Here is a 14,445-nt window from a genome sequence, read left to right on the forward strand (position 1 = left end):
CCTGGTTGGCTTTGAATTCAAGATCCTGTCTCAGCCTCCCCGTGGTGGAATCATAGGCAGCTGCTATAATAGTCAGCTTCAGCAAACGTTTCCAAATGCTTATTAAGTATCAAGAATTCTGTGTGCTGAGGATATAATGGCAGATATGACCTTGAAACAAGGAAACTATATTATATATTTTGACTAAATGAAAACAATCCTTTGCAAGCAGATTAACAAAATAAATGCCATTTGTGGTACATGCTACAATGGAACAACCAGATACTGTGTGAGAGACTTGGAAGGTGGGCTAGAGAATTAGGAAAGACCATTGTAGAAGAGGTGGTGATGTACTGCAGGACAAGAGGGATTCAGGCATGCAAAATATTGAGGGAGGAGAGTGAATTATGTCATTTTGAAAGTAAATTTTCAAGGTTACTAAATAAGCTGATATCTTCAGCAGATAGTAAGTTAACTAGTAAATAACTCAGATATACTTAGATAATTTCTATGTAAGATTTAATACTAAATCATTGACTGCTAACTATAGTTTTAAGTTAACAAATTTTTAAGAATGTAATTTGCTTATTTTTATATGCTATGGAGAGGTCAAAACTTTAGAAGTGAGTTTCATTGCCCTTGTTTTACAAAAACCATGCCCAAGCAAAGTCTTAAATATAATATCATTTTAGTTAACTCAATTTTAATGAATGTGTGTGTGTGTGTGTGTATGTAAGTTGGTGGTGGTGGTAGCATGCATGTGGAGGCAGAGGTTGACTTTAGATATCAATTGCTTTCCACCTTTTAAGAGAATTCTTGAGAATGAGAGAGAGGAGTAGGCCGAGGGTGGATGCAAGCATGTGTGTATGTGATCATGCTAAGGGGCACATATGTAGGTCAGATAACTCAAGGGAAGTGGTTCCATACTTACACTTTGTCTGTTCTGGGACTCAAACTGGGGTCATTAGTCTTGGGAGCTAGCACTCTTACATGTTGAACCATTTCACTGGCCCTTTTCTATCTTATTATTATCATTTCTAATTTTTTTCGAGACATGGTTTCTGTGTGTATCTCTGGCTGTCCTGGAACTTGCTCTGTATACCAGACTGACCTCAAACTCAGATAACTGCCTGTCTCTGCCTCCTGAATGCTGGGATTAAAAGCATGTGCCACCACTGCCCGGCTTCCATATAGCTTTTGAGTGGGGTTTACCACCGACCCTGTGGGACCCTATCCTCCTGTCTCTGCCCCACAGTTCTGGTATGGAAGTTTGTGCTGTTGAGCTTTTACTTGTGCTCTGGAGCTCTGAATTTAGGTTCTCATGCCTGTGTTAGAACACCTTATTAATTGAGCCTCCACCCAACTACTGCATCTTTGATGTTAAGTAATGTTTTCTACTATATGAAAACTATTTTCATGTAATCTTCCTGTTTGATTTATAGTTATTTTGTTTCTGGTTAAAGAAACACAACAAAGAACAAAGATCCCTTACTTATGAGTGAAACATTCCCAAACATGTTATTTATAAGCATATTAAAAAGATTTATTTATTTATATTTTATGTGTATGAATGTCTTGCTTGCATGTTTATTTGTATGCCTGGTGCCTGTGGAGGCCAGAAGAGGGCATGAGAGCCTCTGGAATTATAGTTAGAGATTTTTGAGCATCACCGTGTAGGTGCTGTGAACCAAACCTGGGTCCTCTGGAAGAGTAGTCAGTTTTCTAATACATACACAGAATCCTCTCTGGTCCCTGTGCTTATTTTCAAGTACTTTTTGTTGTTGTTGATTTGAAAAATTAGGTAACTTTTTTAGCTTTTTAAAATTCAGTCTTAAATTTAAGAAAAAGAAAATTTTAGAGTACTTTTATATTTCAAATTATTGCCAAAGTTCCTAGGGGGCCTTTAGAAGACCACAGATTTGTTCTCAAATTTAATGAGAAGAGATAGTGGAAACAGTTGGGATGTTTGAAGTTCTGTTCTTTTAAGGGTTTCACGGCAGGAGCTGCCATGTCTGAGCAGAGATGCTCAGTTAGCTCTAGGTTAGATTCCTACGGGTAAATTGGTATTAACACAATTATATCAGCAACTGTGATGGTCAAGCCTTACATCAATTTGATTGGAGTGATAAATTCCTAGGAACTTAGTTAAACACTCAGGCAGTATCTGTGAGGTTGTCTCCACAAAGGAGTCATTACGTGAGAAAAACTGTGAGTTGAAATTGAGTATTATTAGAAAGAATAACAGGGGAAAAGAGAAAGCTCTGTGGCTGCAGACACATCTCTCTGCTTCCTGGTCACCTTCTGTGAGTGGTCTGTTTTATGAGAATCTTTCTGCCATGATAAACTGAAACCTCTGAAGCAACAGCTATAATAAAACATCTCCCTTACATTGTTGATATCAAGTGTTTATGGAAGTGATAAAAAGTGACTAACACAGTTTGCTTTACAAGAACTCTCTAGAGATTTGATAAAACTCTTCGTAATTTTTTTTTTTACCACCAAGACTTCTTACGTTGTTCTCAAAGTCACAGTTTTCCTGCTTTAGCCTCAAAAAGGTAGGATTAGAAGTATATGCCATCATTCGTGGCTGATCAAAACTTTTATGAAATTGTCTCCCCAAAAGAGAATTCACACAGTTCTGACAACTTGCCAGACCACCTTGCAGAAGAGACTGGAACTGGATTAATAATAATCAGTGATGGGCGGGGCCACACCTTGATCAGGACTGCTTAGTTATGCTTACATCTTATAATTAAACTTCATGTCAAGGTCTTGAAAGTAGACTTGGGGTTGTGAGGCTACAGGACCTGATTATTCTCAGTGTGGTCACATTGTATAAATCTCTTTTTTCTGCTTTTCACCATTGCTTGTTTCTTTAAGTAGCCCACTGAAGACAGGTGACTGAACCTTGACAGTTAGGGTTGCCAGGGCTGAGGTTCTGACCCTAGCAATTCCAGTAACAGCTCTAAGAGAACTGAACAATGATCAGGTATACTTTGGGTGAATTAAAGGTCTAGTATAAGCATCTTGATACAGAGATAGTAAAATAAAGAAAATCACTGTGCGTAATTATATTAGCTTTGTTTTCTTCTAAATAAAATCCTGAGACAGCTGGCATCTTTGTTATCAGTAATAGATTAGACTCACTTATAAGATGTGAGTCACAACTGTCAAGATTGTGTGTGCTATTGCCTCTATAGGGGTACTAGAAAAGACAAACCTTAGGTCTGCTCAGTGGCATTATCCCACGATTAGCTCCTTAAGAACTAAGATAAATTCTTAGTATAAAATAATCCCTGGAAATACATTTAACATTAAACAATCCTAACTTTAGGGTGTGCTCTTGTGATATTGAGAGCAACTTGATAATGGAAACATGTTGCAAATCAGTTCTTACAGCATTCCCACAGTACATATTCCAAACCCAGCCTTTGGATTTCAAGGGTATATCTGTATGAAATGCTTTACCTGGTATTAAAGGTTTCTGAGAGACTTTGAGGAAAGACTTACAAAGCTATTTATGTGTAGCAAAAATATGTATCTGCATTATTAATACCTTCCTTCTAGATGTAATTTGAAATAATAGTCTTAGGTTGGGATTCTTTTTCTATGGTTTTTGCACACTGAAATTGTTCTCAAAGAGTCTAAAACCAAAGTTTGTGAATGGAAATGCAGTTATTTTCTGTTCGGGTTACTGAATTTGTTCTCATGAACATTTGTGATCACAAATCACTGAGGGCTGAAATCAATAAAGTAGAAAAAAGCACAATATAAAGAATCAATGAAACAAAGAGTTGCTTCTTTGAGAAAAATCAACAAGATGGACAAACTCTTATCCAAACTAAAAAGCAGAGAGAAAATATTCAAATTAACAAAATCAGAAATGAAAAAAGGTACATAACAACAAACACTGAGGAAATGCAGACAATCATTAGGTCATACTTCAAAACCCGGTACCCCACAAAATTGGAAAATCTAAAATAAATTGAAAAATTTCTTGATAGAGACCACAAACCAGACCCATAACCCCTAAGGAAATAGAAGCAGTCATTAAAAGTCTCCCAGCCAAGAAAATATAAGGGTCAGATGGTTTCAGGAAAGAATTCTACCAAACTTGCAAAGAGTTAGTACCAATATTCCTCAAATTATCCCATGAAATAGAAACAAAAGGAACATTGCCAAATACTTTTTATGAAGCCACAGTTACCCTGATAACCAAACCTCACAAAGACTCAACAAAGAAAGAATACACCAATTTCCTTCATGAACATTGATGCAAAAATACTCAATAAAATACTGGCAAACCAAATTCAAGATGACCATACACCATGATCAAGTGGGCTTTGTCAGAGAGCCCAGACATTCAGGGATTCAGGGATTGTTCAACATATGAAAATCTGTCAGTGTAATCTACCAACATCAAATTAAATGGAGAGAAACTCAAGGAAACTCAACTAAAACAAGACAAGGTTGTCCACTCTCTCTGTATCTATTCATTATAGTACTCAAAGTTCTAGCTAGCGCAATAAGACAACAAAATGAGATCAAGGGGATACATATTAGAAAGGTAGAAGTCAAACTGTCGTTATTTGTAGATGATATGATAAGTATAGATAAGAAATTTCAAAAATTTTACCAGGGAACTCCTACAGCTGATAAACACCTTTAGCAAAGTGGCTTAATGCAAGACTAACAACAACAACAACAACAAAAAAAAAACCCCAAACCAAACCAAAAAACCCAACCAGTAGCTCTCTTATATATAAATGAGAAATAGGCTGAGAAAGAAATCAGGGGAATAACACTCTTATGATAGTCAGTCACAAACTTTATAAAATATCTTGGGGTAACTCTAACCAAGTAAGTGAAAGACTTGTATGACAAGAACTTGAAGTCTCTGAAGAAAGAAACTGGAGAAAATATCAGAAGATGGGAAGATCTCCCATGCTCTTGGATATGTAGGAGTTACATAGTAAAAACAGCAATCTTACCAAAAGCAATCTATAGATTCAGTGCAATACCCATCAAAATCACAGAAAAAATCTTCATAGACCTTGAAAGGATAATACTCAACTTCATATGGGAAAACAGAATAAAACAGAAGAGCCAAAACAATCTTGTACAATATATGAACTTCCGGAGGCATCACCATACTTTACTTCCAACTCAACTATAGAGCTGCAGTAATGAAAATAGCTTGGTATTGGCATAAATAAAAACAGACAGGTAGACCAATGGAATCAAATCAAAGACCCTGATATTAACACACACACATCTATGAACACCTCATTTTTGACAAAGAAGCTAAAATTATAAAATGGAAAAAAGAAAGCATCTTCAACAAATGGTGCTGGCATAACTAATGTTGACATGTAGACGAATCCAAATGGATCCATATTTATCACCATGCACAAAACTCAAGTTCAAATGGATCAAAGATCTCAACATAAAACCAACCACACTGAACCTCATAGAAGATAAAGTGGGAAGTAACCTTGAATGCATTGGCACAAGAGACCACTTCCCAAATATAACACCAGTAGCATAGGCACTGAGAGCAACAATGAATAATTGTGACCTCCTGAAAATGAGAAGCTTCTGTAAAGCAAAGGACATGGTCAACAAGACAAAATGGTAGCCTACAGAATGGTAAAAGATCTTTACTAACCCCACATGGGACAGAGGACTGATTTCCAAAATACACAAAGAACTCAAAAAACTAGACATTAAAAGTCCAAATAATCCAATAAAAAATGGGGTACAGACCCAAACAGAAAATTATCAACAGAGGGATCTCAAATGGCCAAAAGACAATTAAGGAAATGCTCAACAGCATTAGCCATCAGAGAAATGCAAATCCATACAACTCTGAGATACCAACTGACACCTGTCAGAATGGCTAAGAGCAAAAACTCCGATGACAGTTTATGCTGGAGAGGATGTGGAGTAAGGGGAACACTTCTCCCTTGCTGGTGGGAGTGCAAACTTGTACAGCCATTTTGGAAATCAGTAAGGTGGTCTCTCTGAAAATTGGGACTCGCTCTACCTCAAGACCCAGCAATACCATTTTTGGGCATATACCCAAAAGGATGCACACTCACATCACAAGGACATTTGCTCACCCATGTTCATAGCAGCATCATTTGTAATAGCCAGAACCTGGAAACAGCCTAGCTGCCCCTAAGCTGAAGAATGGATAAGGAAAATGTGGTACATTTACACAATGGAGCACTATTCAGTGGTAAAAAAGTGACATCTTGAAATTGACGGAACTAGAAAAAGCCATCCTGAGTGAGGTAACCCAGACCCAGAAAGACAAATATAAGATGTAATCACTCATAAATGGATATTAGACATAAGGCAAAGGACAACTAGCCTACAGGCTACAACCCCCAAAAACCTAGGTAACAAAGAGGACCCAAAGAGAGATATACATAGATCCACCTAAGAAAGGGAAAAAGACAAAATCTCCTAAGAAAATTGGGAGCATGGGGGGCAGGTAGAAGGGGAGAGGGAAGGAGGGATGAGGAGTGGGAGAAAATGTATAGCTCAATAAAAGAAAATACAAAAATACCTCAAACCAAACCAAAATCAAATTAAACCAAAACAAAACCAAAAGATTAACTCAAAAAAATCAGGAGTCTTCTTATATACAAATGATAAATAAGCCAAGAAAGATATCAGGGAAACAACACTTTTATGATAGCCACAAACAATATAAAATATCTTGGGGTAACTCTACCCAAGCAAGTGAAAGACCTATATGACAAGAATTTGAAGTCTTGGGGCTGGAGAGATGGCTCAGAGGTTAAGAGCACTGGTTGAGTTCAAATCCTAGTAACCATATGGTGGCTCACAACCATCTGTAATGAAATCTGGTTCTCTCTTCTGCCCTGAGGGCAAACACGCAGACAGAACACTGCATATATAATAAATACATTAATCTTTTAAAAAATAATTTGAAGTCTTTGAAGAAAAAAATTTGAGAAGACATCATTAGATGGAAAGATCTTCCCTGCTCATGGATCAGTAGGATTAACATAGGAAAATGATCATCTTGCCAAAAGCAATCTACAAATTCAATACAATCTCCATCAAAATTCCAATACAATTCTTTACAGACCTTTTCCCAACTTCATATGGGAAAAAAACAAAAAATCCAGGATAGTTAAAACACTCCTGTTACAATAATAGAACTACTAGAGGTATAACTATCTCTGATCTCAAGATCTACTACAGAGCTATAGTAATAAGTCAGAGGGGTTAGGGACATTTCAGGAAAACCCACAGAAACTCCTAGCCTGGCTCATGGGAACTCACAGAGTCTGAACCAACAACTAGGGGGCCTGCATTGCTCTCTGCATGTACGTGACAGTTGTGTAGCATTGGAGACATCCCCTGTCTCTGTGAGGGACTCCTGGCAATGGGAACAGGGGTTGTCTCTAATGCTTTGGCTGGCTCTTGGGAACCTATTCCTCATGATAAATTGACTTGCTCAGCCTGAATACAGGGGAAGTGCTTGGTCTTATGGCAGCTTGATATGCTATCCTTTACTGATACCCTTGGGGGGCCTGCCCCATTCTGAGAAAATACAGAGGAAGGGTGAATTGAGGTTGGGTAGGATAAAGGGGGGTGGGGGAGGGGGTGGGAGGAGAGGCATTGGGATATAAAATAAATAAATTAATAAAAATAAAAGAAAATATGATGGGTGAGATGGTTTTATCTGGGAGGTCATATTCAAACTGAAGAAAGGTAGATCTTTATCTTGGGCATAAATGTAACATATAAAGTAAGTCCTAATGTTGTAAAAGTAAGTGAAAAACAAATGTCTCCAAGGAAAGAGAAAAAAAGCAGTCTACAATCTGGAGGCTTTTCCAGGCTGTTCCTGATGTAAGCACCCTGACAGCTTTTTTTGAGAAAGTCCAGCACTTTCTAACGTCTTCACGCTTTCAGCTTTGTAGGGTTCTACATACGAATGCTAGATGCCTACCTATTCTAGTTAGCATTAACTATCACTTTGACATAGCCTCAAATTACCTGGAAAATGAGATTCAATTGTCTTTTTCAGGTTGCTCTATGGGCATTTCTGTGAGGGACTGTCTTAATTATTAATTGATGTAGGAGGGCCCACCCACAAGGTGGTACTAGTCTCTGAATAGGTGATCCTGGATCTGTAAGCAAGCCAGCAAGCAGCATTCCTTTATGATTTCTGCTTCAAACTCCTGCTTGAGTTCCTGACCCCACTTCCTTGAATGATGGACCTGGAAGTGTAAACCATTAAATTATTTCTTTGCCTACATTACTTTTGGGTCAGAGTTTGCTATGACAGGAGCAGAAATCAAATCAAAACACTAAAGCATAGGAGTGGACCATAGTAAAAACATTAAAGTGACTAAATCTCATGAGACATACCTTTTCCCCCATCGATACACCTCCTGAGGTGATGATGACATCAGCACGACTGATACCCTCATTCAAGGCATTGAGTAAGTCATCTGGGCTGGGAAAATAAAGACAAATATGTTAACATAAAAAGGAAATGTACAGTATTACCCGAAATCTAAATAATTTATAAATCCCGATTTTACATTATTATTCTGTGTTAAGTGGGAATCAAATGGGTCTCTAAAATTAAGAGTGTAAGTATTAACGTGGAAAAAGGACATTTGTAAAATGCTGAAGTAGTGGCTACTGGCACTTTAACAGGGCTTTTTATTCAAACAATGCAGTATAGTTTAGAATTAATTTCAAAATGCTCTAAAGTAGGCAGAATAGGAGGGAGTACTGAGGTTGACAGGCATAGGGAGATATTCAAGTTTACCATTTTTAAGCTATTTTTCTAAGTGACCATAACATTCATATTCTTAAAGACACATTTTCAGATGAAAGCTGCCATGATCTAAATATATAAATCTCATTTGGACATGCCAAATATTGAAGGATCAAGTGTGATGGCTTATGCCTGTAATCTCAGCAAATGGGAGGCTGAAGCAGGAGGATTGTGTCAAGCTCTAGGCTACTCTGAGCTACAGTGAGGTCCTGTTTCATCTTCCACCCCATTCTCTAAACACAGATGAAATGAAAAAATTATACTTAAAGCATATGAAATATTTTCTCACCATTGTCTCTATAGGGACTGTTTATTAAGAAGATTATTTTCCAATTTCCCTTTGCTTAAACACACACATTTTTCTGTTTTTTTTTTTTTTTCAAGACAGGGTTTCTCTGTGTAGCACTGGCTGTCCTGAAACTACAGAGCTAGTAGCTAGTAGCTACCAGCTGTTTTTTTTACAGCAAATGGTATCTGGAGCCAAGCAACAACAGAGTCAGGAAAAGACAATAAAATTGTATAAATAGTAACAAAGATGGAAGCAAAACATCATTTATGTAAACTTTATACTAAAGCAAACAATAATCCAAGCATATGCAAAATAGAAGTTTAAGTTTGAAGTTCAAATTCTATTTTATTGTTAATTATAAAGAAAATACTTCAAGAGATCAAAGACTGAAAAAAAACGGCATACGATATTTCATAAGGTAAATGTAAATAAGCAAAACTGCAGGCAGGGCAATGCTAACATCAAAGTTAAAACAAGAAAAGAACAGGAGAGGTCACAAGTTACAGTAAAAACTGGATGGAGAAAGCTGTCAGTGTATATAACTAACTGCCCTATCACAAATTCTTGTTTTATCCAGGCTCATGGTAGGCCCTCAGTAAATGTGACAGATTAATCTTGGTTTTTAAGTCAGTCTCTCTACAATAGCTTTGTGAATAAACAATTATAATGATATTACAACAAATAATAGTGTCTGAGAATGAAAGAGAACATAGCATTTAATATTTTTATGATGATAAATGACACTTGAAGAGAAAACTAAGTAACGTGAAATAGGATTGTACAACAGAATATCTGGAAGGCCATTATATAAAAGATGGAAGCAGCTTATTTTAGAAGAAACAAGATATTTGGCTCAGTGTCATGGAAATATATCCACACTGTAATAATTATAGTATCTAAAAAGAAAATGTGCTGCCTCATAAGAAAAACTTTTACTAAAATAATAAAAAAAAAACCAACCATGATGACTAGATGAAAGAGGTTTTCCTTAACATTCTCCATTGAGTGAAAGACTGGACTGGGTAACATTAGGGGTTTCTTTTAGTTCTAAGATATTCTGAGTCAGCTGAGTGTGGTGGCTCACGCCTTTAATCCTAGTGCTCAGGAGGCAGAGGCAGGGCCAGCCTGATCTACAGAGTGAGTTCCAAGACAGTCAGGACTACACAGAGAAAGCCTGTCTCAAACAAGAAGAAGAATAACAAGAACAAAAAACCCCAAAAAACTCACAAACAAACAAACAAACAAAAACCACCTCCTAAAACAAACCACACACACAGAGATAGACAGATATTTTGAATCCATGAAATCATTGAAAATAATATAAACAATGACTATTTTCTCATATAACATTTACCACAATGCTTGTGTAGGTATGCAGGTTTTCAAGTGTGTGGGATTATGCATGGGCACACCAGTGTATGTTGAGTGTGGAGACCTTAAGTTGATGTAGGGTGTCTCCCTCCATCACTCTCATCTTTTATATGGAGGAAGGTTCTCTCAATTAAAAACAGAGCTTACTTAATGCCTAATCTATATCTTCCCTTGAAAATGGCATGATGGGATTACAAGTGGTCACCATCTTTTACCTGGTTTCTGGAGCTACAACTTCCAGTCTTCATGCTTGTGTGGCAAGCACTTCACCCTTGAGCCATGTCCCCAGCCTCCTCTCACTTTCTGAACATCAGAATCATTCACATATTTGACCTAAATGGAGGGGGACGATCTTACCTTTTACCTACAGCCATGACATTCATCTTCAACCTGGGCGATGGCAACCAGTGTCAGTGCCACTGTTTCAGTTCTAAATCTCTTGTTAAAGAAGCATAAAAATCAGGCTTTCATTTACTTAGTTCCATCTTTAAAAAATGTGCTATTTGTGGTCATAAAATATTCTGTGGTATTTTCTCACCCTTTCTCGGACTACAGTACTTGCTGTAATATCAGTGTAATTGTTTAATTCTAAAGCTACTGTGGAGAGACTGACTTAAAAACATAGGTGGAAAAAAGGTACAGGAGAACTATATCTCAAAATACACCTATCAGTGAATTAATGTGACTTTCTAAAGATTGTATATACTTACTAGTCAGTTTTTGGGAAGGAAGAATATGCTGTCTAGAGAATATGCCAAGGTTATGTTCTGCTAACCAACAAATCTGATCTCAGAAGGCTCCTGTTTCATTAAAATGCCTTTGCTTCTGAATGGTTGTCTTCACTACAAATGATTATAGTCCTGAGTAGCAGAAAGTTATTTTTGATTTACTGTGCAGTCTGCTGTAAAATTCAAGACCAAAGACAAAGCCATTAACAAAGTTTAGGATTTATAAATTTCCAAGTGCTCAGAATGAGCAAGGGGTGCCCTGAGGGACAGGAAGCAAGGTAAATACAGAAGAAGGTGGGAGGTGGGTAAATGTGACTAACAGTATCCAAGAGATCTGCTAGGGGACATGTGAAGAAGGAGAGAAAAGAGTAAAATAATAACAAGGAGGTCTGGAAAAGTCACAAGGAATCATATTATTAACTACCTTAGAACAAAACAAAACAAAAACAACAAAAAGCCATGCCAGGCAGTCAAGTGATCTCTGTGAGTTCAAAGCCAGCCTGGTCTGCATAGTGAGTTCTAGGACAGCCAGGACTTCACAGAGGAACCCTGTATTGAAAATTCAAATACAAAAAAATGAAAAACCCAAACAGGAACAAAAAAACCCCACTGTAATATATATAATTCTGTATATAAATATACATATATAGCTTTAATGAGCTTTCTTCATTGGGGCTGATTGTGGATCCTCCAAGACTGAAAGACTACCTAATACTAGGCATGAGAAGCCCTCTTTTGAGTTGCTGGTCAGGGCTGTCCAAGAGACTCCCAAAATATACAGGCTATTGATGTTGCCTGTGGATGCCCCCCCAGAGGTGGAAGGTATAGTCCCTATTGTTTAAGATACCATACACTTCAGAAACAGGACCCAGAGACCTCTGCTCGGAACTGAGATGAATGCCTCTTTCCTGAGGACTAGCTTTCATGGCAGACCATTACCGAAAACCAAAACCAATCAAAATTACTAAGGCATCATGTAATGTTTCAAAGGAGCAGTCCTATCTAGCTAGGGCATCTATGAAACACACCAATGACCAGCACGGCTAGATAACCCTAAGAGCGACACACATACCTTGACTGTAACCAACAGCTCTCTAATTGGACATAAGACCCATTCAACAAGAGGAAAAACATGCCTGGTATTAGAAAACTAGGTAAATTACTCAGTGCTAGTGAATTCATTGTTATAGGAGGAGAACCTACAATGACTAATTTACTAAACCATTATAAACCCTAACAATTCATAAATACCTGTCCTTATACCAACAGGTAAGTGTAGTCTTTACCCCTCATTAAGGAAACTTCTCTTTGCAGCTGATAGAGATGATTACAGGAAAACCAAAACTAATCAAAATACAGAGTTATGCTGATTTCCGAAGTGGTTGTATGAGTTGGCACTCCCACCAGCAGTGGAGGAGTGTTCCCCTTTCTCCACATCCTCTCCAGCATAAACTGTCATTGGTGTTTTTGATTTTAGCCATTCTGACACGAGTAAGATGGTATCTCAGAGTTGTTTTGATTTGCATTTCCCTGATGGCTAAGGATGTTGAGTACTTTCTTAAGTGTCTATCAGCCATTTTAGACTTCTCTACTGAGAATTCTCTATTTAGTTCTATAGCCCACTTTTTAATTGGATCCTTTGGTGTTTTGGTGACTAGGTTCTTGAGTTCTTTGCATATTTTGGAAATCAGTCCTCTGTCAGATGTGGGGTTGGTGAGTGCCATTTTGTCTTGTTGACTGTGTCCTTTGCCTTACAGAAGCATCTGTTTCAGGAGGTCCCATTTGTTAATTGTCGATCTCAGTGTCTGTGCTACTGTTGTTGTGTTCAGGAAGTGGTCTCCTGTACCAATGCATTCAAGGGTGCCTCCCACTTTCTATTCTAAGAGGTTCAGTGTGGTTGGGTTTATGTTGAGGTCTTTGATCCATTTGGACTTAAGTCTTGTGCATGGTAAAAGATATGGATCTATCCGCAATCATCTATGTGTCAGCATCCAGTTATGACAGCACCATTTGTTAAAGATGCTTTCTTTTTTCCAATGTATTGTTTTAGCTTCTTTGTCAAAAATCAGGTGCTCGTAGATGTGTGGGTTAATATCAGGGTTTTCAGTTCGATTCCATTGGTCTACCTATTTCAGTATGGCAGTTCCTCAGGTAAATGGGCATCTATCTACCTCAAGATCCAGAAATTCCACTCTTGGGCATATACCCAAAGGATGTACATTCATACAAGGACATCAGTTCAACTATGTTCATAGCAGCATTATTTGTAATAGACAGAACCTGGAAGCAACCTACATGATCCTCAATTGAAGAATGGATAAAGAAAATTGGTACATTTAGACAATGGAGTACCACTCAGTGGAAAAAAAAAACAAAAAACAAAAAACAATGGAATCTTGAAATTCGCAGGCAAATGGATGGAACTAGAAGAAACCATCCTGAGTGAGGTAACCCAGTCACAAAAAGACAAACATGGTATGTACTCACTCATATATGGATTTTAGACATTGAGCAAAGGATTACCAGCCTACAATCCACACTGCCAGAGGAACTAGGAAGCAAGGAGGACCCTACGAGAGACATATATGGTCCCCCAGAGAAGAGGAAAGGGACAAGATCTCTGGAGCAAATTGGAAGCATGGGGGGGGAGGGGAGAGGGAGTTAGGAGAAACAGAAAGGGAGGAGAGGAAGGGAGAGGAGGACATGAGGGATGAGGAAGATTGAGTCGGAAGAAGAATAGAGGAGAGCACTGGGCGGTTGGTGGCTCACGCCTTTAATCCCAGCACTCGGGAGGCAGAGGCAGGCGGATCTCTGTGAGTTCAAGGCCCGGCTGGACCGACAGCCTCCAAAACAATACAGAGAAACCCTGTCTCATAAAACCAAAAAAAAAAAAAAAAAAAAAAAGAGGAGAGCAAGAAAAGAGATACCATAATAGAGGGAGTCATTACAGGTTTAAAGAGAAATCTGGCACTAGGGAAATGTCTGGAGATATACAATTAAGAATCTAAGCAATAGTGGATAGGCTACATTAAATTCCCTTCCCCTATAATGAGACTGATGACTACCTTATATGCCATCCTAGAGCCTTCACTCAGTAACTGATGGAAACAGAAGCAGACACCCACAGCTAAACACTGAGCTGAACTCCTGGAATTGAGTTGCAGAGAGGGAGGAGTGATGAGCAAAGTGGTCAAGACCAGACTGGAGAAACCCACAGAAACAGCTGACCTGAACCAGGGGGAGCTCAT

At 38.1% G+C, this 14,445-nt stretch overlaps 1 protein-coding gene across 20 annotated transcripts in view; it reads right to left on the reverse strand.

Moving 5' to 3' along the window:
- Gphn (gephyrin) overlaps positions 1–14,445 on the reverse strand; it is a 364,069-nt gene that overhangs the window by 15,856 nt on the left and 333,768 nt on the right. For all 20 annotated transcript variants that reach the window (XM_040742859.1, XM_040742856.1, XM_040742855.1 and 17 more), the window contains one exon: positions 8,392–8,479. In XM_040742859.1, the coding sequence (XP_040598793.1) occupies positions 8,392–8,479 (88 nt within the window). The remainder of the gene's footprint in view (positions 1–8,391; positions 8,480–14,445) is intronic.

This window comes from Mesocricetus auratus, unplaced genomic scaffold (assembly GCF_017639785.1).
Source record: "Mesocricetus auratus isolate SY011 unplaced genomic scaffold, BCM_Maur_2.0 Super-Scaffold_15014, whole genome shotgun sequence".
NCBI classification, from domain to species: Eukaryota; Metazoa; Chordata; class Mammalia; order Rodentia; family Cricetidae; genus Mesocricetus; species Mesocricetus auratus.